General features: G+C 45.6%; 1 protein-coding gene across 1 annotated transcript; it reads left to right on the plus strand.

The window, feature by feature from the left end:
* Positions 1-235: 235 nt before the first annotated feature.
* LOC117557149 (GON-4-like protein) lies at positions 236-20,524 on the plus strand (the record flags this gene model as incomplete). The annotated part of the gene is given in 6 exon segments (XM_034232838.1): positions 236-298; positions 518-706; positions 12,384-12,527; positions 12,625-13,049; positions 18,400-18,502; positions 20,266-20,524. Coding segments are annotated over 6 exon segments (990 nt in total), but the record flags the coding sequence as incomplete, so codon positions are not given.
* Between the last annotated feature and the right edge of the window lie 1,336 nt (positions 20,525-21,860).

The following is a 21,860-nucleotide window of genomic DNA, read 5'->3' on the forward strand; positions in this document are numbered from 1 at the left end:
GTGTGTGTGTGTGTGTGTGTGGTGTGTGTGTGTGTGTGTGTGTGTGGTGTGTGTGTGTGTGGTGTGTGTGTGTGTGTGTGTGTGTGTGTGTGTGTGTGGTGTGTGTGTGTGTGGTGTGTGTTGTGTGTGTGTTGTGTGTGTGTGTGTGTGTGTGGGTGTGTGTGGTGTGTGTGTGGGTGTGTGTGGGTGGGTGTGTGTGTGTGTGTGTGTGGGTGTGGTGTGTGTGTGTGGGTAGGATGAAGAGGATCCTCTGCGTTCTGAAGACGACGAAGTGTTTGCTGAGGATTATCTGCTCAGAGTGAGACCTCCTGTTTTCAATAACATCACTGATTATTTTCCAAATGTGTGTGTTCTCTCTGCAGGTGTGTGTTGATGTGTGTGTTCTCTCTGCAGGTGTGTGTTGATGTGTGTGTTCTCTCTGCAGGTGTGTGTTGATGTGTGTGTTCTCTCTGCAGGTGTGTGTTGATGTGTGTGTTCTCTGTGCAGGTGTGTGTTGATGTGTGTGTTCTCTGTGCAGGTGTGTGATGCGCTGCAGTCCTCCCCCCCCCTCTCTGATCACCTGTTACAGGTGTTGGATGGGTTCTCCCCCCCCTCCTCAGTGGTGTGTCTGTACAGTGAGCTGCGAGGCGTGTTGGGGGCGTGGCCTCAGCTGCTCAGAGACTTCGCTGCCTTCCTGAGCCAATCACAGGCCAGGAGCTGCGGACTGGTGAGAGATTATATCACATGACCTCACCACCGCTAAGCTAAAGGCGGCTAATGTTAGGCTATAAAGGAACTATGTAGACTCATCATGCTGACTCAGGGGTCAGGGGTCAGGACTCATCATGCTGACTCAGGGGTCAGGGGTCAGGACTCATCATGCTGACTCAGGGGTCAGGGGTCAGGACTCATCATGCTGACTCAGGGGTCAGGACTCATGATGCTGACTCAGGGGTCAGGGTTCAGGACTCATCATGCTGACTCAGGGGTCAGGACTCATCATGCTGACTCAGGTCAGGGTTCAGGACTCATCATGCTGACCTCAGGGTTCAGGACTCATCATGCTGACTCAGGTCAGGGTTCAGGACTCATCATGCTGACTCAGGGTTCAGGACTCATCATGCTGACTCAGGTCAGGGTTCAGGACTCATCATGCTGACTCAGGGGTCAGGACTCATCATGCTGACTCAGGTCAGGGTTCAGGACTCATCATGCTGACTCAGGGGTCAGGACTCATGATGCTGACTCAGGGGTCAGGGTTCAGGACTCATCATGCTGACTCAGGGGTCAGGACTCATCATGCTGACTCAGGTCAGGGTTCAGGACTCATCATGCTGACTCAGGGTTCAGGACTCATCATGCTGACTCAGGTCAGGGTTCAGGACTCATCATGCTGACTCAGGGTTCAGGACTCATCATGCTGACTCAGGTCAGGGTTCAGGACTCATCATGCTGACTCAGGGGTCAGGACTCATCATGCTGACTCAGGTCAGGGTTCAGGACTCATCATGCTGACTCAGGGTTCAGGACTCATCATGCTGACTCAGGTCAGGGTTCAGGACTCATCATGCTGACTCAGGGTTCAGGACTCATCATGCTGACTCAGGTCAGGGTTCAGGACTCATCATGCTGACTCAGGTCAGGGTTCAGACTCATAATGCTGACTCAGGGTTCAGGACTCATCATGCTGACTCAGGTCAGGGTTCAGGACTCATCATGCTGACTCAGGTCAGGGTTCAGACTCATAATGCTGACTCAGGGTTCAGGACTCATCATGCTGACTCAGGGGTCAGGACTCATCATGCTGACTCAGGGTTCAGGACTCATCATGCTAACTCAGGGTTCAGGACTCATCATGCTGACTCAGGGTTCAGGACTCATCATGCTGACTCAGGGTTCAGGACTCATCATGCTGACTCAGGGTTCAGGACTCATCATGCTGACTCAGGGTTCAGGACTCATCATGCTGACTCAGGGGTCAGGACTCATCATGCTGACTCAGCGGTCAGGACTCATCATGCTGACTCAGGGTTCAGGACTCATCATGCTGACTCAGGGGTCAGGACTCATCATGCTGACTCAGGGTTCAGGACTCATCATGCTGACTCAGGGTTCAGGACTCATCATGCTGACTCAGGTCAGGACTCAGACTCATAATGCTGACTCGGGGGTCAGGACTCATCATGCTGACTCAGGGTTCAGGACTCATCATGCTGACTCAGGGTTCAGGGCTCATCATGCTGACTCAGGTCAGGGTTCAGGACTCATGCTGACTCAGGGTCCAGGACTCATGATGCTGACTCAGGGTTCAGGACTCATCTTGCTGACTCAGGGGTCAGGGTTCAGGACTCATGATGCTGACTCAGGGTTCAGGACTCATCATGCTGACTCAGGGTTCAGGACTCATCATGCTGACTCAGGGTTCAGGACTCATGATGCTGACTCAGGTCAGGACTCATGATGCTGACTCAGGGTTCAGGACTCATGCTGACTCAGGGTTCAGGACTCATCATGCTGACTCAGGGTTCAGGACTCATAGTGCTGACTCAGGGTTCAGGACTCATCATGCTGACTCAGGGTTCAGGACTCATCATGCTGACTCAGGGTTCAGGACTCATCATGCTGACTCAGGGTTCAGGACTCATCATGCTGACTCAGGGGTCAGGACTCATCATGCTGACTCAGGGTTCAGGACTCATCATGCTGACTCAGGGTTCAGGACTCATGATGCTGACTCAGGGTTCAGGACTCATCATGCTGACTCAGGGGTCAGGACTCATCATGCTGACTCAGGGTTCAGGACTCATCATGCTGACTCAGGGTGCAGGACTCATAATGCTGACTCAGGGTTCAGGGTTCAGGGCTCATCATGCTGACTCAGGGTTCAGGACTCATAATGCTGACTCAGGGTTCAGGGTTCAGGGCTCATCATGCTGACTCAGGGTTCAGGACTCATCATGCTGACTCAGGTCAGGGTTCAGGACTCATCATGCTGACTCAGGGTTCAGGGTTCAGGACTCATCATGCTGACTCAGGGTTCAGGACTCATCATGCTGACTCAGGGTTCAGGACTCATCATGCTGACTCAGGGTTCAGGACTCATCATGCTGACTCAGGTCAGGGGTCAGGACTCATCATGCTGACTCAGGTCAGGACTCATCATGCTGACTCAGGGTTCAGGACTCATCATGCTGACTCAGGGTTCAGGACTCATCATGCTGACTCAGGGTTCAGGACTCATCATGCTGACTCAGGGTTCAGGACTCATCATGCTGACTCAGGGGTCAGGACTCATCATGCTGACTCAGAGTTCAGGACTCATGATGCTGACTCAGGTCAGGACTCATGATGCTGACTCAGGGTTCAGGACTCATGCTGACTCAGGGTTCAGGACTCATCATGCTGACTCAGGGTTCAGGACTCATCATGCTGACTCAGGGTTCAGGACTCATCATGCTGACTCAGGGTTCAGGACTCATCATGCTGACTCAGGGTTCAGACTCATAATGCTGACTCAGGGTTCAGGACTCATCATGCTGACTCAGGTCAGGGTTCAGACTCATAATGCTGACTCAGGTCAGGGTTCAGGACTCATCATGCTGACTCAGGGTTCAGACTCATAATGCTGACTCAGGGTTCAGGACTCATCATGCTGACTCAGGTCAGGGTTCAGACTCATAATGCTGACTCATGTCAGGGTTCAGGACTCATCATGCTGACTCATGTCAGGGTTCAGGACTTATAATGCTGACTCAGGTCAGGGGTCAGGACTCATCATGCTGACTCATGTCAGGGTTCAGGACTCATAATGCTGACTCATGTCAGGGTTCAGGACTCATCATGCTGACTCAGGTCAGGGTTCAGGACTCATCATGCTGACTCATGTCAGGGTTCAGGACTCATCATGCTGACTCATGTCAGGGTTCAGGACTTATAATGCTGACTCATGTCAGGGTTCAGGACTCATCATGCTGACTCAGGTCAGGGTTCAGGACTCATCATGCTGACTCATGTCAGGGTTCAGGACTCATCATGCTGACTCATGTCAGGGTTCAGGACTTATAATGCTGACTCATGTCAGGGTTCAGAACTCATAATGCTGACTCATGTCAGGGTTCAGGACTCATCATGCTGACTCATGTCAGGGTTCAGGACTCATCATGCTGACTCAGGTCAGGGTTCAGGACTCATCATGCTGACTCATGTCAGGGTTCAGGACTCATAATGCTGACTCATGTCAGGGTTCAGGACTCATAATGCTGACTCAGGTCAGGGGTCAGGACTCATCATGCTGACTCAGGGTTCAGGACTCATCATGCTGACTCAGGGTTCAGGACTCATATTGCTGACTCAGGTCAGGGTTCAGGACTCATCATGCTGACTCAGGTCAGGGTTCAGGACTCATAATGCTGACTCAGGTCAGGGTTCAGGACTCATAATATTGACTCAGGGTTCAGGACTCATAATGCTGACTCAGGGTTCAGGACTCATAATGCTGACTCAGGGTTCAGGACTCATATTGCTGACTCAGGTCAGGGTTCAGGACTCATCATGCTGACTCAGGTCAGGGGTCAGGACTCATCATGCTGACTCAGGGTTCAGGACTCATCATGCTGACTCAGGGTTCAGGACTCATAATGCTGACTCAGGGTTCAGGACTCATATTGCTGACTCAGGTCAGGGTTCAGGACTCATCATGCTGACTCAGGTCAGGGTTCAGGACTCATAATGCTGACTCAGGTCAGGGTTCAGGACTCATAATGCTGACTCAGGTCAGGGTTCAGGACTCATAATGCTGACTGGTCAGGGTTCAGGACTCATAATGCTGACTCAGGTCAGGGTTCAGGACTCATCATGCTGACTCATGTCAGGGTTCAGGACTCATAATGCTGACTCAGGTCAGGGTTCAGGACTCATGATGCTGACTCAGGGTTCAGGACTCATAATGCTGACTCATGTCAGGGTTCAGGACTCATGATGCTGACTCAGGTCAGGGTTCAGGACTCATAATGCTGACTCGTGTCAGGGTTCAGGACTCATAATGCTGACTCAGGTCAGGGTTCAGGACTCATAATGCTGACTAAGGTCAGGGTTCAGCACTCATCATGCTGACTCAGGTCAGGACTCATCATGCTGACTCAGGTCAGGGTTCAGGACTCATAATGCTGACTCAGGTCAGGGTTCAGGACTCATAATGCTGACTCAGGGTTCAGGACTCATAATAATGACTCAGGGTTCAGGACTCATAATGCTGACTCAGGTCAGGGTTCAGGACTCATAATGCTGACTCAGGGTTCAGACTCATGATGCTGACTCAGGTCAGGGTTCAGGACTCATAATGCTGACTCAGGGTTCAGGACTCATAATGCTGACTCAGGGTTCAGGACTCATAATGCTGACTCAGGTCAGGGTTCAGACTCATAATGCTGACTCAGGTCAGGGTTCAGGACTCATAATGCTGACTCAGGTCAGGGTTCAGGACTCATAATGCTGACTCAGGGTTCAGGACTCATAATGCTGACTCAGGTCAGGGTTCAGACTCATAATGCTGACTCAGGTCAGGGTTCAGACTCATGATGCTGACTCAGGTCAGGGTTCAGGACTCATAATGCTGACTCAGGGTTCAGGACTCATGATGCTGACTCAGGGTTCAGGACTCATAATGCTGACTCAGGGTTCAGGACTCATAATGCTGACTCAGGTCAGGGTTCAGACTCATAATGCTGACTCAGGTCAGGGTTCAGGACTCATAATGCTGACTCAGGTCAGGGTTCAGGACTCATAATGCTGACTCAGGGTTCAGGACTCATAATGCTGACTCAGGTCAGGGTTCAGGACTCATAATGCTGACTCAGGGTTCAGGACTCATAATTCTGACTCAGGTCAGGGTTCAGGACTCATAATGCTGACTCAGGGTTCAGGACTCATCATGCTGACTCAGGTCAGGGTTCAGGACTCATAATGCTGACTCAGGGTTCAGGACTCATAATGCTGACTCAGGTCAGGGTTCAGGACTCATAATGCTGACTCAGGTCAGGGTTCAGGGGACTCATAATGCCTACTCAGGTCAGGGTTCAGGACTCATAATGCTGACTCAGGTCAGGGTTCAGGACTCATAATGCTGACTCAGGGTTCAGGACTCATAATGCTGACTCAGGTCAGGGTTCAGGACTCATAATGCTGACTCAGGGTTCAGGACTCATAATGCTGACTCATGTCAGGGTTCAGGACTCATCATGCTGACTCAGGTCAGGGTTCAGGACTCATAATGCTGACTCAGGTCAGGGTTTAGGACTCATAATGCTGACTCAGGTCAGGGGTCAGGACTCATAATGCTGACTCAGGGTTCAGGACTCATAATGCTAACTCATGTCAGGGTTCAGGACTCATAATGCTGACTCAGGTCAGGGTTCAGGACTCATCATGCTGACTCAGGTCAGGGTTCAGGACTTATAATGCTGACTCAGGTCAGGGTTCAGGACTCATAATGCTGACTCAGGTCAGGGTTCAGGACTCATAATGCTGACTCAGGTCAGAGTTCAGGACTCATAATGCTGACTCAGGTCAGGGTTCAGGACTCATAATGCTGACTCAGGTCAGGGTTCAGGACTCATCATGCTGACTCAGGGTTCAGGACTCATAATGGTGACTCATGTCAAGGTTCAGGACTCATCATGCTGACTCAGGTCAGGGTTCAGGACTCATAATGCTGACTCAGGTCAGGGTTCAGGACTCATCATGCTGACTCAGGTCATGACTCATCATGCTGACTCAGGTCAGGGTTCAGGACTCATAATGCTGACTCAGGTCAGGGTTCAGGACTCATAATGCTGACTCAGGTCAGGACTCATCATGCTGACTCAGGTCAGGGTTCAGGACTCATAATGCTGACTCAGTTCAGGGTTCAGGACTCATAATGCTGACTCAGGTCAGGGTTCAGGACTCATCATGCTGACTCAGGGTTCAGGACTCATAATGCTGACTCAGGTCAGGGTTCAGGACTCATAATGCTGACTCAGGGTTCAGACTCATAATAATGACTCAGGGTTCAGGACTCATAATGCTGACTCAGGTCAGGGTTCAGGACTCATCATGCTGACTCAGGGTTCAGGACTCATAATGCTGACTCAGGTCAGGGTTCAGGACTCATAATGCTGACTCAGGGTTCAGGACTCATAATGCTGACTCAGGTCAGGGTTCAGGACTCATAATGCTGACTCAGGGTTCAGACTCATGATGCTGACTCAGGTCAGGGTTCAGGACTCATAATGCTGACTCAGGGTTCAGGACTCATGATGCTGACTCATGTCAGGGTTCAGGACTCATAATGCTGACTCAGGGTTCAGGACTCATAATGCTGACTCAGGTCAGGGTTCAGACTCATAATGCTGACTCAGGTCAGGGTTCAGGACTCATAATGCTGACTCAGGTCAGGGTTCAGGACTCATAATGCTGACTCAGGGTTCAGGACTCATAATGCTGACTCAGGTCAGGGTTCAGACTCATAATGCTGACTCAGGTCAGGGTTCAGACTCATGATGCTGACTCAGGTCAGGGTTCAGGACTCATAATGCTGACTCAGGGTTCAGGACTCATGATGCTGACTCAGGGTTCAGGACTCATAATGCTGACTCAGGGTTCAGGACTCATAATGCTGACTCAGGTCAGGGTTCAGGACTCATAATGCTGACTCAGGTCAGGGTTCAGGACTCATAATGCTGACTCAGGTCAGGGTTCAGGACTCATAATGCTGACTCAGGGTTCAGGACTCATAATGCTGACTCAGGTCAGGGTTCAGGACTCATAATGCTGACTCAGGTCAGGGTTCAGGACTCATAATGCTGACTCAGGTCAGGGTTCAGGACTCATAATGCTGACTCAGGTCAGGGTTCAGGACTCATAATGCTGACTCAGGGTTCAGGACTCATAATGCTGACTCAGGTCAGGGTTCAGGACTCATAATGCTGACTCAGGGTTCAGGACTCATAATGCTGACTCATGTCAGGGTTCAGGACTCATCATGCTGACTCAGGTCAGGGTTCAGGACTCATAATGCTGACTCAGGTCAGGGTTTAGGACTCATAATGCTGACTCATGTCAGGGTTCAGGACTCATAATGCTGACTCATGTCAGGGTTCAGGACTCATAATGCTGACTCAGGTCAGGGTTCAGGACTCATCATGCTGACTCAGGTCAGGGTTCAGGACTTATAATGCTGACTCAGGTCAGGGTTCAGGACTCATAATGCTGACTCAGGTCAGGGTTCAGGACTCATAATGCTGACTCAGGTCAGAGTTCAGGACTCATAATGCTGACTCAGGTCAGGGTTCAGGACTCATAATGCTGACTCAGGTCAGGGTTCAGGACTCATCATGCTGACTCAGGGTTCAGGACTCATAATGGTGACTCATGTCAAGGTTCAGGACTCATCATGCTGACTCAGGTCAGGGTTCAGGACTCATCATGCTGACTCAGGTCAGGGTTCAGGACTCATCATGCTGACTCAGGTCATGACTCATCATGCTGACTCAGGTCAGGGTTCAGGACTCATAATGCTGACTCAGGTCAGGGTTCAGGACTCATAATGCTGACTCAGGTCAGGACTCATCATGCTGACTCAGGTCAGGGTTCAGGACTCATAATGCTGACTCAGGTCAGGGTTCAGGACTCATCATGCTGACTCAGGGTTCAGGACTCATAATGCTGACTCAGGGTTCAGACTCATAATGCTGACTCAGGTCAGGGTTCAGGACTCATAATGCTGACTCAGGTCAGGGTTCAGGACTCATAATGCTGACTCAGGTCAGGGTTCAGACTCATCATGCTGACTCAGGTCAGGGGTCAGGACTCATAATGCTGACTCAGGGTTCAGGACTCATGATGCTGACTCAGGGTTCAGGACTCATAATGCTGACTCAGGTCAGGGTTCAGGACTCATAATGCTGACTCATGTCAGGGTTCAGGACTCATCATGCTGACTCAGGTCAGGGTTCAGGACTCATAATGCTGACTCAGGGTTCAGGACTCATAATGCTGACTCAGGTCAGGGTTCAGGACTCATCATGCTGACTCAGGTCAGGGTTCAGGACTCATAATGCTGACTCAGGTCAGGGTTCAGGGGACTCATAATGCTGACTCAGGTCAGGGTTCAGGACTCATAATGCTGACTCAGGTCAGGGTTCAGGACTCATCATGCTGACTCAGGTCAGGGTTCAGGAATCATAATGCTGACTCATGTCAGGGTTCAGGACTCATAATGCTGACTCATGTCAGGGTTCAGGACTCATCATGCTGACTCAGGGTTCAGGACTCATCATGCTGACTCAGGTCAGGGTTCAGGACTCATCATGCTGACTCAGGGTTCAGGACTCATGATGCTGACTCAGGGTTCAGGACTCATAATGCTGACTCAGGTCAGGGTTCAGGACTCATAATGCTGACTCAGGTCAGGGTTCAGGACTCATAATGCTGACTCAGGTCAGAGTTCAGGACTCATAATGCTGACTCAGGTCAGGGTTCAGGACTCATAATGCTGACTCAGGTCAGGGTTCAGGACTCATCATGCTGACTCAGGGTTCAGGACTCATAATGGTGACTCATGTCAAGGTTCAGGACTCATCATGCTGACTCAGGTCAGGGTTCAGGACTCATCATGCTGACTCAGGTCAGGGTTCAGGACTCATCATGCTGACTCAGGTCATGACTCATCATGCTGACTCAGGTCAGGGTTCAGGACTCATAATGCTGACTCAGGTCAGGGTTCAGGACTCATAATGCTGACTCAGGTCAGGACTCATCATGCTGACTCAGGTCAGGGTTCAGGACTCATAATGCTGACTCAGTTCAGGGTTCAGGACTCATAATGCTGACTCAGGTCAGGGTTCAGGACTCATCATGCTGACTCAGGGTTCAGGACTCATAATGCTGACTCAGGGTTCAGACTCATAATGCTGACTCAGGTCAGGGTTCAGGACTCATAATGCTGACTCAGGGTTCAGACTCATAATGCTGACTCAGGTCAGGGTTCAGACTCATCATGCTGACTCAGGTCAGGGTCAGGACTCATAATGCTGACTCAGGGTTCAGGACTCATGATGCTGACTCAGGGTTCAGGACTCATAATGCTGACTCAGGTCAGGGTTCAGGACTCATAATGCTGACTCATGTCAGGGTTCAGGACTCATCATGCTGACTCAGGTCAGGGTTCAGGACTCATAATGCTGACTCAGGGTTCAGGACTCATAATGCTGACTCAGGTCAGGGTTCAGGACTCATCATGCTGACTCAGGTCAGGGTTCAGGACTCATAATGCTGACTCAGGTCAGGGTTCAGGGGACTCATAATGCTGACTCAGGTCAGGGTTCAGGACTCATAATGCTGACTCAGGTCAGGGTTCAGGACTCATCATGCTGACTCAGGTCAGGGTTCAGGAATCATAATGCTGACTCATGTCAGGGTTCAGGACTCATAATGCTGACTCATGTCAGGGTTCAGGACTCATCATGCTGACTCAGGGTTCAGGACTCATCATGCTGACTCAGGTCAGGGTTCAGGACTCATCATGCTGACTCAGGGTTCAGGACTCATGATGCTGACTCAGGGTTCAGGACTCATAATGCTGACTCAGGTCAGGGTTCAGGACTCATAATGCTTACTCAGGTCAGGACTCATCATGCTGAATCAGGTCAGGGTTCAGGACTCATAATGCTGACTCATGTCAGGGTTCAGGACTCATCATGCTGACTCAGGTCAGGGTTCAGGACTCATAATGCTGACTCAGGGTTCAGGACTCATAATGCTGACTCATGTCAGGGTTCAGGACTCATAATGCTGACTCAGGTCAGGGTTCAGGTCTCATAATGCTGACTCAGGGTTCAGGACTCATAATGCTGACTCAGGTCAGGGTTCAGGACTCATCATGCTGACTCAGGTCAGGGTTCAGGACTCATAATGCTGACTCAGGGTTCAGGACTCATAATGCTGACTCAGGTCAGGGTTCAGGACTCATAATGCTGACTCAGGTCAGGGTTCAGGACTCATCATGCTGACTCAGGTCAGGGTTCAGGACTCATAATGCTGACTCAGGGTTCAGGACTCATAATGCTGACTCAGGTCAGGGTTCAGGACTCATAATGCTGGCTCAGGGTTCAGGACTCATCATGCTGACTCAGGTCAGGGTTCAGGACTCATAATGCTGACTCAGGGTTCAGGACTCATAATGCTGACTCATGTCAGGGTTCAGGACTCATAATGCTGACTCAGGGTTCAGGACTCATAATGCTGACTCAGGTCAGGGTTCAGGACTCATCATGCTGACTCAGGTCAGGGTTCAGGACTCATAATGCTGACTCAGGGTTCAGGACTCATAATGCTGACTCAGGTCAGGGTTCAGGACTCATCATGCTGACTCAGGTCAGGGTTCAGGACTCATAATGCTGACTCAGGTCAGGGTTCAGGGGACTCATAATGCTGACTCAGGTCAGGGTTCAGGACTCATAATGCTGACTCAGGTCAGGGTTCAGGACTCATCTTGCTGACTCAGGTCAGGGTTCAGGAATCATAATGCTGACTCATGTCAGGGTTCAGGACTCATAATGCTGACTCATGTCAGGGTTCAGGACTCATCATGCTGACTCAGGGTTCAGGACTCATCATGCTGACTCAGGTCAGGGTTCAGGACTCATCATGCTGACTCAGGTCAGGGTTTAGGACTCATAATGCTGACTCATGTCAGGGTTCAGGACTCATAATGCTGACTCATGTCAGGGTTCAGGACTCATAATGCTGACTCAGGGTTCAGGACTCATCATGCTGACTCAGGTCAGGGTTCAGGACTCATCATGCTGACTCAGGGTTCAGGACTCATAATGCTGACTCGGGTCAGGGTTCAGGACTCATAATGCTGACTCAGGTCAGGGTTCAGGACTCATAATGCTGACTCAGGTCAGGGTTCAGGACTCATAATGCTGACTCAGGTCAGGGTTCAGGACTCATAATGCTGACTCAGGTCAGGGTTCAGGACTCATAATGCTGACTCAGGTCAGGGTTCAGAACTCATAATGCTGACTCAGGTCAGGGTTCAGGACTCATAATGCTGACTCAGGTCAGGGCTCAGGACTCATAATGCTGACTCAGGTCAGGGTTCAGGACTCATCATGCTGACTCAGGTCAGGGCTCAGGACTCATAATGCTGACTCAGGGTTCAGGACTCATAATGCTGACTCAGGTCAGGGTTCAGGACTCATAATGCTGACTCAGGTCAGGGTTCAGGACTCATAATGCTGACTCAGGTCAGGGTTCAGGACTCATAATGCTGACTCAGGGTTCAGGACTCATAATGCTGACTCAGGTCAGGGTTCAGGACTCAGTTTTCAAAGGCCTCTCTTCTTCTGTGGTGTTTCCAGCTGGTAGAGCAGCAGCTGTTTGAACGCAGCCGGAGGTTCCTCCGCAGATTGGGGCGTGGCCTGGGAGAAGGCTCCGCCCCCTTCCAGCAGGTGGTGTCAGTGCTGCAGGGAAGCTCCGCCCCCTTACCTGAGGACATGGAGCAGGTAAGCAACACGTTATGATCATCATTCATTGATTATCTACACATATATTAACTATAGAGTCAATTTATTTCCATCCCACAACACTTTCTGCTCTCAGATCTCATCTCTCCTGGGTTGTCACGGCGACCTGCACAAGGAATTCTGGGAGTTTTTCAAGCAGCTTCACGGCCGGGCCGTAGAGACGGACTCCATTTCCCAGAGTCCTCCTCTGAACAGGGACAGGAAGAGAGACGAGAGACCTGAGGAGGCGGAATTAGAGCAACTTGAAGAGGCGGAGTCAGAGCTACTTGAGGAGGTGGAGTTAGAGCAACTTGAAGAGGCGGAGTCAGAGCTACTTGAGGAGGTGGAGTTAGAGCAACTTGAAGAGGCGGAGTCAGATCAACTTGAGGAGGCGGAGTCAGAAGAACTTGAGGAGGCGGAGTTTGCGGAGGCGGGGTCAGAACGACCAGAAGAGGCGGAGTCAGAGCAAACCGACGGCGCCAAAATCATGACTCTGAGTGACGAAAAAGTGATCTGGACCCGGTGAGGAGACACACACACACACACACACACACACACACACACACACACACCAGTGGTTGCGTTAACCGCCAAAAATAAAATGATATCGTTTCCAAACCGTACTTTGCCGTACAAATCATTGAAATGTCTGGGAGTTTTTGCTTTACGCTGAGCACTCCCGCGAGGTGCTAACACCGAGCTAACAGTTCACGAGGCGCTCTCTCCTCCTCAAATAGAATTAGGACTGTACTGTCACTGTACTCGAGTACATTTCTCTAGCATCAGTACTTTACTCCACTACTTATTACTTATGACTTTTTACACTTTGAACACAAATACCTGTACTTTCTACTTCTTACATGTTGAACACAAATACCTGTACTTTCTACTTCTTACATGTTGAACACAAATACCTGTACTTTCTACTTCTTACATGTTGAACACAAATACCTGTACTTTCTACTTCTTACATGTTGAACCCAAATACCTGTACTTTCTACTTCTTACATGTTGAACACAAATACCTGTACTTTCTACTTCTCACATGTTGAACACAAATACCTGTACTTTCTACTTCTCACATGTTGAACACAAATACCTGTACTTTCTACTTCTTACATGTTTAACACATATACCTGTACTTTCTACTTCTTACATGTTGAACACAAATACCTGTACTTTCTACTTCTTACATGTTGAACTCAAATACCTGTACTTTCTACTTCTCACATGTTGAACACAAATACCTGTACTTTCTACTTCTCACATGTTGAACACATATACCTGTACTTTCTACTTCTTACATGTTGAACACAAATACCTGTACTTTCTACTTCTTACATGTTGAACTCAAATACCTGTACTTTCTACTTCTTACATGTTGAACTCAAATACCTGTACTTTCTACTTCTCACATGTTGAACTCAAATACCTGTACTTTCTACTTCTTACATGTTGAACACAAATACCTGTACTTTCTACTTCTCACATGTTGAACTCAAATACTTGTACTTTCTACTTCTTACATGTTGAACTCAAATACCTGTACGTTCTACTTCTCACATGTTGAACTCAAATACCTGTACTTTCTACTTCTCACATGTTGAACACAAATACCTGTACTTTCTACTTCTTACATGTTGAACTCAAATACCTGTACTTTCTACTTCTTACATGTTGAACTCAAATACCTGTACTTTCTACTTCTTACATGTTGAACTCAAATACCTGTACTTTCTACTTCTTACATGTTGAACTCAAATACCTGTACTTTCTACTTCTTACATGTTGAACTCAAATACCTGTACTTTCTACTTCTTACATGTTGAACTCAAATACCTGTACTTTCTAGTTCTTACATGTTGAACCCAAATACCTGTACTTTCTACTTCTTACATGTTGAACTCAAATACCTGTACTTTCTACTTCTTACATGTTGAACACAAATACCTGTACTTTCTACTTCTTACATGTTGAACACAAATACCTGTACTTTCTACTTCTCACATGTTGAACACAAATACCTGTACTTTCTACTTCTTACATGTTGAACTCAAATACCTGTACTTTCTACTTCTTACATGTTGAACTCAAATACCTGTACTTTCTACTTCTTACATGTTGAACTCAAATACCTGTACTTTCTACTTCTCACATGTTGAACACAAATACCTGTACTTTCTACTTCTTACATGTTGAACTCAAATACCTGTACTTTCTACTTCTTACATGTTGAACTCAAATACCTGTACTTTCTACTTCTTACATGTTGAACTCAAATACCTGTACTTTCTACTTCTTACATGTTGAACACAAATACCTGTACTTTCTACTTCTTACATGTTGAACCCAAATACCTGTACTTTCTACTTCTCACATGTTGAACTCAAATACCTGTACTTTCTACTTCTTACATGTTGAACACAAATACCTGTACTTTCTACTTCTTACATGTTGAACTCAAATACCTGTACTTTCTACTTCTCACATGTTGAACCCAAATACCTGTACTTTCTACTTCTTACATGTTGAACTCAAATACCTGTACTTTCTACTTCTCACATGTTGAACTCAAATACCTGTACTTTCTACTTCTCACATGTTGAACCCAAATACCTGTACTTTCTACTTCTTACATGTTGAACTCAAATACCTGTACTTTCTACTTCTCACATGTTGAACCCAAATACCTGTACTTTCTACTTCTTACATGTTGAACTCAAATACCTGTACTTTCTACTTCTTACATGTTGAACTCAAATACCTGTACTTTCTACTTCTTACATGTTGAACTCAAATACCTGTACTTTCTACTTCTTACATGTTGAACTCAAATACCTGTACTTTCTACTTCTCACATGTTGAACCCAAATACCTGTACTTTCTACTTCTTACATGTTGAACTCAAATACCTGTACTTTCTACTTCTTACATGTTGAACACAAATACCTGTACTTTCTACTTCTCACATGTTGAACTCAAATACCTGTACTTTCTACTTCTTACATGTTGAACACAAATACCTGTACTTTCTACTTCTTACATGTTGAACTCAAATACCTGTACTTTCTACTTCTTACATGTTGAACTCAAATACCTGTACTTTCTACTTCTTACATGTTGAACTCAAATACCTGTACTTTCTACTTCTCACATGTTGAACCCAAATACCTGTACTTTCTACTTCTTACATGTTGAACTCAAATACCTGTACTTTCTACTTCTTACATGTTGAACTCAAATACCTGTACTTTCTACTTCTCACATGTTGAACTCAAATACCTGTACTTTCTACTTCTCACATGTTGAACCCAAATACCTGTACTTTCTACTTCTTACATGTTGAACTCAAATACCTGTACTTTCTACTTCTCACATGTTGAACCCAAATACCTGTACTTTCTACTTCTTACATGTTGAACTCAAATACCTGTACTTTCTACTTCTTACATGTTGAACTCAAATACCTGTACTTTCTACTTCTCTCATGTTGAACTCAAATACCTGTACTTTCTACTTCTCACATGTTGAACCCAAATACCTGTACTTTCTACTTCTTACATGTTGAACTCAAATACCTGTACTTTCTACTTCTCTCATGTTGAACTCAAATACCTGTACTTTCTACTTCTTACATGTTGAACACAAATACCTGTACTTTCTACTTCTTACATGTTGAACTCAAATACCTGTACTTTCTACTTCTTACATGTTGAACTCAAATACCTGTACTTTCTACTTCTTACATGTTGAACTCAAATACCTGTACTTTCTACTTCTCTCATGTTGAACTCAAATACCTGTACTTTCTACTTCTTACATGTTGAACACAAATACCTGTACTTTCTACTTCTCTCATGTTGAACTCAAATACCTGTACTTTCTACTTCTTACATGTTGAACACAAATACCTGTACTTTCTACTTCTTACATGTTGAACTCAAATACCTGTACTTTCTACTTCTTACATGTTGAACTCAAATACCTGTACTTTCTACTTCTTACATGTTGAACTCAAATACCTGTACTTTCTACTTCTTACATGTTGAACTCAAATACCTGTACTTTCTACTTCTTACATGTTGAACACAAATACCTGTACTTTCTACTTCTTACATGTTGAACTCAAATACCTGTACTTTCTACTTCTTACATGTTGAACTCAAATACCTGTACTTCTACTTCTTACATGTTGAACACAAATACCTGTACTTTCTACTTCTTACATGTTGAACACAAATACCTGTACTTTCTACTTCTTTCATGTTGAACTCAAATACCTGTACTTTCTACTTCTTACATGTTGAACACAAATACCTGTACTTTCTACTTCTTACATGTTGAACTCAAATACCTGTACTTTCTACTTCTTACATGTTGAACACAAATACCTGTACTTTCTACTTCTTTCATGTTGAACACAAATACCTGTACTTTCTACTTCTTACATGTTGAACACAAATACCTGTACTTTCTACTTCTCACATGTTGAACTCAAATACCTGTACTTTCTATTTCTTACATGTTGAACACAAATACCTGTACTTTCTACTTCTCACATGTTGAACACAAATACCTGTACTTTCTACTTCTTACATGTTGAACTCAAATACCTGTACTTTCTACTTCTTACATGTTGAACTCAAATACCTGTACTTTCTATTTCTTACATGTTGAACACAAATACCTGTACTTTCTACTTCTTACATGTTGAACACATATACCTGTACTTTCTACTTCTCACATGTTGAACTCAAATACCTGTACTTTCTACTTCTTACATGTTGAACTCAAATACCTGTACTTTCTACTTCTTACATGTTGAACTCAAATACCTGTACTTTCTACTTCTTACATGTTGAACACAAATACCTGTACTTTCTACTTCTCACATGTTGAACTCAAATACCTGTACTTTCTACTTCTCACATGTTGAACTCAAATACCTGTACTTTCTACTTCTCACATGTTGAACTCAAATACCTGTACTTTCTACTTCTCACATGTTGAACTCAAATACCTGTACTTTCTACTTCTTACATGTTGAACTCAAATACCTGTACTTTCTACTTCTTACATGTTGAACTCAAATACCTGTACTTTCTACTTCTTACATGTTGAACTCAAATACCTGTACTTTCTACTTCTTACATGTTGAACTCAAATACCTGTACTTTCTACTTCTTACATGTTGAACTCAAATACTTGTACTTTCTACTTCTCTCATTTTCCAAACAGCTGGTTCCTTTAGTCTGAATGTGTGTTTGATGCGTGATCATTATTCTTTAGAGTCATTGCGTGCCTATTGATTTGAACACGATCCGTGTATCCATCATTTCCTGGTCTTCTCTAAAGAAGAGGGACCAATGGAAACGTTGTCATGTTGCCGTTGTTCAGCATGGAAACATTCATTAGCTAACAATGACATTATTGTTCTATTAATATAAAGGGAGGTCAGGTACTCTTTAAAGCAGCTGCTAGTTATGGGTACTTTTTACTGAAGTACATTTCAAAGCCTCTTTACTTTTACTTGAGTAAAGAAGTTAGTCAGTACTTCTACTTTCACCAGAGTGTTTTTAAACACGAGTATCTGTACTTCTACTTGAGGAAAGGATGTGAGTACTTCTACCTGAGTAAAGGATGTGAGTACTTCTACTTGAGTGAAGGATGTGAGTACTTCTACTTGAGTAAAGGATGTGTGTACTTCTACTTGAGGAAAGGATGTGAGTACTTCTACCTGAGTAAAGGATGTGAGTACTTCTACCGGAGTAAAGATGTGTGTACTTCTACCTGAGTAAAGGATGTGAGTAAAGGATGTGAGTTCCTTCTCTGACTGTACCCCCCCCCCCCCCCCCCCCCCCCCCCCCCACAGGCTGGAGGACCGCAGCATCCTGACCTCCAGCCAGCAGAGAGGAGCCAGCAGGAGCACCTTCAGCCTGATCTCAGAGCAGCTGGAGGACAAGACCCCTCAGCAGGTAATCATATATGTAAGACATGGGCGTCGCAGCCATTATATGAGGGTGGGACAAGTCCCCCCCCACCTTTCAAATGATTAGTTTAGACTCCCCCACTTCTACCATGTGGAAAGTCCGTGAATCGTTCTCTCCACTCGCCTCTCTCTGTAGAGCGCTGTGTCAGAGCTTCATATCAAATCCATTCCACTTGCTTATTGAGAGAATGCCCAAATCAATGAAAGTCCGTCCCATGTTTTCACTGCTGCTTTGCACCAAGGCAGATTCTCACATAGCGCGCATGTTCAAGGAGTGTTGCCATAGTTGGACAGCTCAGATCTGTTGAAGTGATGCCGGTAGCGGAGGTAAGGCACACACACCAAGTGTTCAGGACATTGTTAATACAGCGAAAATCAAAGCTGACGATCTCTTGGTTTGATATGTTTTCTCCCCCAAACAACATGGACATGAGAACACTTCAAAGAAGAGGAAAGTAAGTCTTCAGCTGGCAGTTAATCAGTTACCAGTGATGGCGGCGAGGAGTTTGGTCTTTATGTCATGATAGAGAGATTCAAATAGTGAATAGTTTAGATGAGAAAAGGCATGGAAATGCCAGGTTGCTATTTATCATGTAAACAGGGAACTTGAATAGCTCATGTGAACACCATGATGTCCTGGAGAGACGCAGTCAGTGTGTTTCACTGGAGCCTCAGTTCCATGAGAGATTATTTTCTGAGTTCTCTCTCAAAATGATAATGTGCATTATGTTTTAATTATACTTCTTATCATTCAGAAGCTTTGTGTGTGTTTATGTTTTACTGAGTGCTCATAGGCCATTTCCATCCCAGTGTTCAGTTAACTGTTTATTTTCTGTGCACATTACACACACAGCTAATATTCTACCTACTGCTTGGGGCTTTGAGTCTTCAACATGTCCAATGCCACAGACTGGGACTCACTTTAGACTCAGTTGTATTTACATTCAGTATGACTTGTTATGGTTCAATGTGAAAGAGTATACTGCTCAGTCAATAGTGATCACTTCACCACCTCTGTTGACATCTAGGCGCTTGAGAGTGAGTCAGAGGCAGAACACAGGGACAGTGGAGAGAGGTCCGTGCTGAGGTGAGTGATGAAAGGGAAATGACAGTTGAGAGTACATTGTGATGTGGACTCTCATCCCAGAGTGTTCAGGAAGTCAGTGGGGATATTGAACAGGAAGCATTTCAGTGAAGGGGCATCATGTGACCAAAGACAGAAGAGCAACATCTGAGTCAGTGATACCATTCCTAGGTGAACTTAACGTATGGAGTCAGATCATTCTCAATGTTAATAAATGCTCACAGAAGGATTCACACATGTATTTTGTGATTTATATATAAATGACTCCACAACAATATCTCTCAACGCACTCACACAGATTTATTGTTGTATATAAATGTACAAAAAAATGGGCATTGAAGCAGCTTTTCTTGTGAACATCTGCATCTGTGTTTTGTTGTTTTGAGACTCCCCTGAGGGAAAAGACGAATGCATTTAGTTAACAGGGAACTTTGGAAATTATAACTAATTGTGGTTTTCTTCTAAAACAACAAATATGTATGAGTGAGAAAAAAATGCATACAAAATTGCGTTATTAACGCGTTAACTTGACAGCCCTAGTTTTACGACAAGCTCACGACAGGCCGTGGTATATGGGCATTACATCACAGCTAAGGGGCGTGGTTCGGCCGGGGGGGTCTTCTTCTTCTGTTGTTATTTAATTCACAGCTTCCTGTCTCCTTTAGGTGAGTCTGCGTTTCGACCACCTGATGAACCTGTTCCTCTCCAGCAGCAAGACGCCTGACCACTGACGCTCCTCACTGCACACACACTGCACACACACTGCACACACACTGCACACTGCACACATACTGCACACTGCACACACTGCACACTGCACACACACTGCACACACACTGCACACACACTGCACACACACTGCACACTGCACACATACTGCACACTGCACACACTGCACACTGCACACACACACTGCACACACACTGCACACACACTGCACACACACTGCACACTGCACACATACTGCACACTGCACACACTGCACACTGCACACACACTGCACACACACTGCACACTGCACACACACTGCACACTGCACACACACTGCACACACACTGCACAGGTATGGACAGTATGAATGTTCTACAGGTTGACCTCTGACCTCAGGAGACTCAGATAGACTTCGTTCTTCTTTTTTATTTCTTGTTTTATTTATTATTTTGTTTTATGTTTTTTCTTAAAAGTTAGTTTTTAAAAATGTGTTAACGGTTGAACTGTTTCTGGATATTACCCACAATGCCTCAGCAGCCCGTGTGAGCTATGAATGTGTGTAAATGGACCTGTTTGTTATTCATATTGAATATGAGTGAAGGTCGAACGCTTCAATAAAATACCTTTACATTTCTCACTGATTTACTCTTTGAACTCATTGAACAGAACATTAGGCGGTAGCTAGAGGATGACATTGCTTCATGCTGAAAAGTAATGTGTGAGAAGAAAGTGAAGAATTTAGATTGAAATGATCCATGACACTGGGGGCTTGAATGTGTGATGAGAGAAGGAAGTGAAAAGGCGAAGCAGCAGTAGTTTATTTATATAGCACTGTTCAACACAAGGCAATTCAAAGTGCTTTAAATGAAAGACATTCAGAAAATGTTATTTAAAATCAGTCATTAAAAAGAAAAGCTAATAAAATAAACATTAAAAGAAAAAGTACATGGATAAAAGTTTCAGTGCAGTCTAAGATATGAATAGTTCAATTAAAAGCAGCGACAAAAAGAAAAGTCTTCTTGCTGGATTTAAAAGTAGTAAGAGTTGTAGCGGACCTGCAGGTTTCTGGGAGTTTGTTCCAGATATTTGGAGCATAATAACTGAACGCTGCTTTACCATGTTTAGTTCTGACTCTGGGGACAGAAAGCTGACCAGTCCCTGAAGACCTGAGAGATCTGGATGCTTCATCATTTAGCAGGAGGTCAGAAATGTATTTTGGGCCTAAACCATTCAGTGCTTTATAAACCAGCAGCAGTATTTAGAAATATATTCTTTGACACACAGGAAGCCAGTGTAAAGACTTCAGAACTGGAGTGATCCACTTTCTTAGTGTCAGTGAGGACTCGAGCAGCGGCGTTCTGAATCAGCTGCAGCTTCCTAATAGATGTTTTAGTGAGACCTGTGAAGACACCATTGCAGTAGTCCAGTCTACTGAAGATAAAAGCATGGACAAGTTTCTCCAGATCCTGCTGTGACATTAGTCTTTTAATCCTAGATATATTCTTTAGGTGATAGTAGGCTGATTTAGTAACTGTTTTAATGTGACTGT

Source organism: Gymnodraco acuticeps, unplaced genomic scaffold, assembly GCF_902827175.1.
Source record: "Gymnodraco acuticeps unplaced genomic scaffold, fGymAcu1.1, whole genome shotgun sequence".
Taxonomy (NCBI): domain Eukaryota; kingdom Metazoa; phylum Chordata; class Actinopteri; order Perciformes; family Bathydraconidae; genus Gymnodraco; species Gymnodraco acuticeps.